General features: G+C 53.8%; 1 protein-coding gene across 1 annotated transcript in view; it reads left to right on the top strand.

Moving 5' to 3' along the window:
* Window positions 1-1,493, top strand: part of cacna1ab (calcium channel, voltage-dependent, P/Q type, alpha 1A subunit, b) — a 149,667-nt gene extending 148,174 nt beyond the window's left edge. The window contains exons 52-53 of the mRNA XM_016548713.1: window positions 9-345; window positions 477-1,493. Coding sequence (XP_016404199.1) covers window positions 9-345; window positions 477-562 — 423 coding nt within the window. The 3' untranslated portion in view covers window positions 563-1,493. The remainder of the gene's footprint in view (window positions 1-8; window positions 346-476) is intronic.
* The last annotated feature ends 28 nt before the right edge of the window (window positions 1,494-1,521 follow it).

The following is a 1,521-nucleotide window of genomic DNA, read 5'->3' on the forward strand; positions in this document are numbered from 1 at the left end:
CACCCTCCCGGCACGCCTCGCCCCATCACGGCTCACCCCAGCACGCCTCCCCGAGCTCCCCCAGGCATGCATCGCCCAGGTCCCCACGTCACGGCCGCTGGGGTCCGCCACCTGACAGCCTAGAGGGCGACAGACCTTTCTACGATCGGGACTATGAGTACGAGCGGCACCATGAGCCGCCTGCCTACGAGCAGAGTCTATCACAGGGCAACCCCCACCCTCATTCACACCCGCATCCCCGATCGCCAAGGACTGCTCGTCAAGGGCCTCCCCTGCACCCACGCCGTATGCCTAACGGCTACCGTTCCTCCTCGCCCTCCCCGCACCGGCGCGGCCCCCACCCAGGCCCACACATTCACACCCGCAGCCCCGATCGCCAAGGACTGCTCTTCACGGGCCTCCCTCGCACCCACGCCGTATGCCTAACGGCTACCGTTCCTCCTCGCCCTCCCCGCACCGGCGCGGCCCCCACCCAGGCCCACACCGGCCACCCCATGGCCGTGGGCCCCGGAAGGGGTTGCACGAACAATATAGCGAGACGGACGAGGATGATTGGTGTTAGTGTGCAGGGTGACCAGCAGGGGGCGCCACTGGACTTAAACCAAGATGTTTATGCACCGCAGCAGGGAGAGAGGGGGGCAGAAGGGGAAACGCAAACAGGGCGAATGGGCCATTGTGAGACTCTGAACATTGGAGCAGCACATACAGCTCCCCTACTCCCTCTCTCTCTAATGCTTTCTCCTGCTCTCTGGACTACGTTTCCCATGCTGCTCAGCACGCAAAGGAATGGGAGCGTATGAGCGACAAATGGAGTGGTTGCGTTTAGATGGACTGAACTTTAAAGATCAGAGTCGTTGTGTTTAAATGCTCCACTCCAGACTGAGCAAGACCGATTTCTTCTTGCCCGATGGAAAAAATGAGGAGCAACATCCTCTGTCGATCAGAAAAAAAAAGGATTTTTGAAAATGAAGCCAGAACCCATTTTCCCCCTCACATCTATGCCTCTTAAAAAGACCCAAAAAATAAAAAGGGAAGGAAAAAATAGACATTGTTGAAGAAAAAGTAAGTGCTCTTGTGAACGAGAGCTCTACCTACTGCAAAACCAGCCCCATGTGCTGGCCAATATTGATGAGTTTTATCATCTGCGTTTACTGTTACCAACTCAAGATGCTGAGTGACCTCATCACCTGGGGGAGGGGTTTACCGTCAAAGATGCGTGGCATATGAAAGGACTCAGCGCAGGCGTGAGGAGGCGGGTGGGCGTGGCACACTGAAACCCCACCCACAAACTGCCACTCGGTCCTGACAAGGATAAGACAGCGGAAAAAGAACAAAATGGCAGATGAGGGAGGGACGGAAAGACTATTTCCTCTTCAGAATGTCTTCAATTGATTACTTCTTCTTTTTGAACATTTGGAGCTTGGTTATTCTGTTGCATTTGCTCAGCTTTCTTTGATATTTTTGGACTAAAATCTGATGGAAACTTGCATGATTGATTTAATATATATATATATATATATA

The sequence above is a fragment of the Sinocyclocheilus rhinocerous genome, unplaced genomic scaffold, assembly GCF_001515625.1.
Source record: "Sinocyclocheilus rhinocerous isolate Xijiao unplaced genomic scaffold, SAMN03320098_v1.1 scaffold1275, whole genome shotgun sequence".
Taxonomy (NCBI): domain Eukaryota; kingdom Metazoa; phylum Chordata; class Actinopteri; order Cypriniformes; family Cyprinidae; genus Sinocyclocheilus; species Sinocyclocheilus rhinocerous.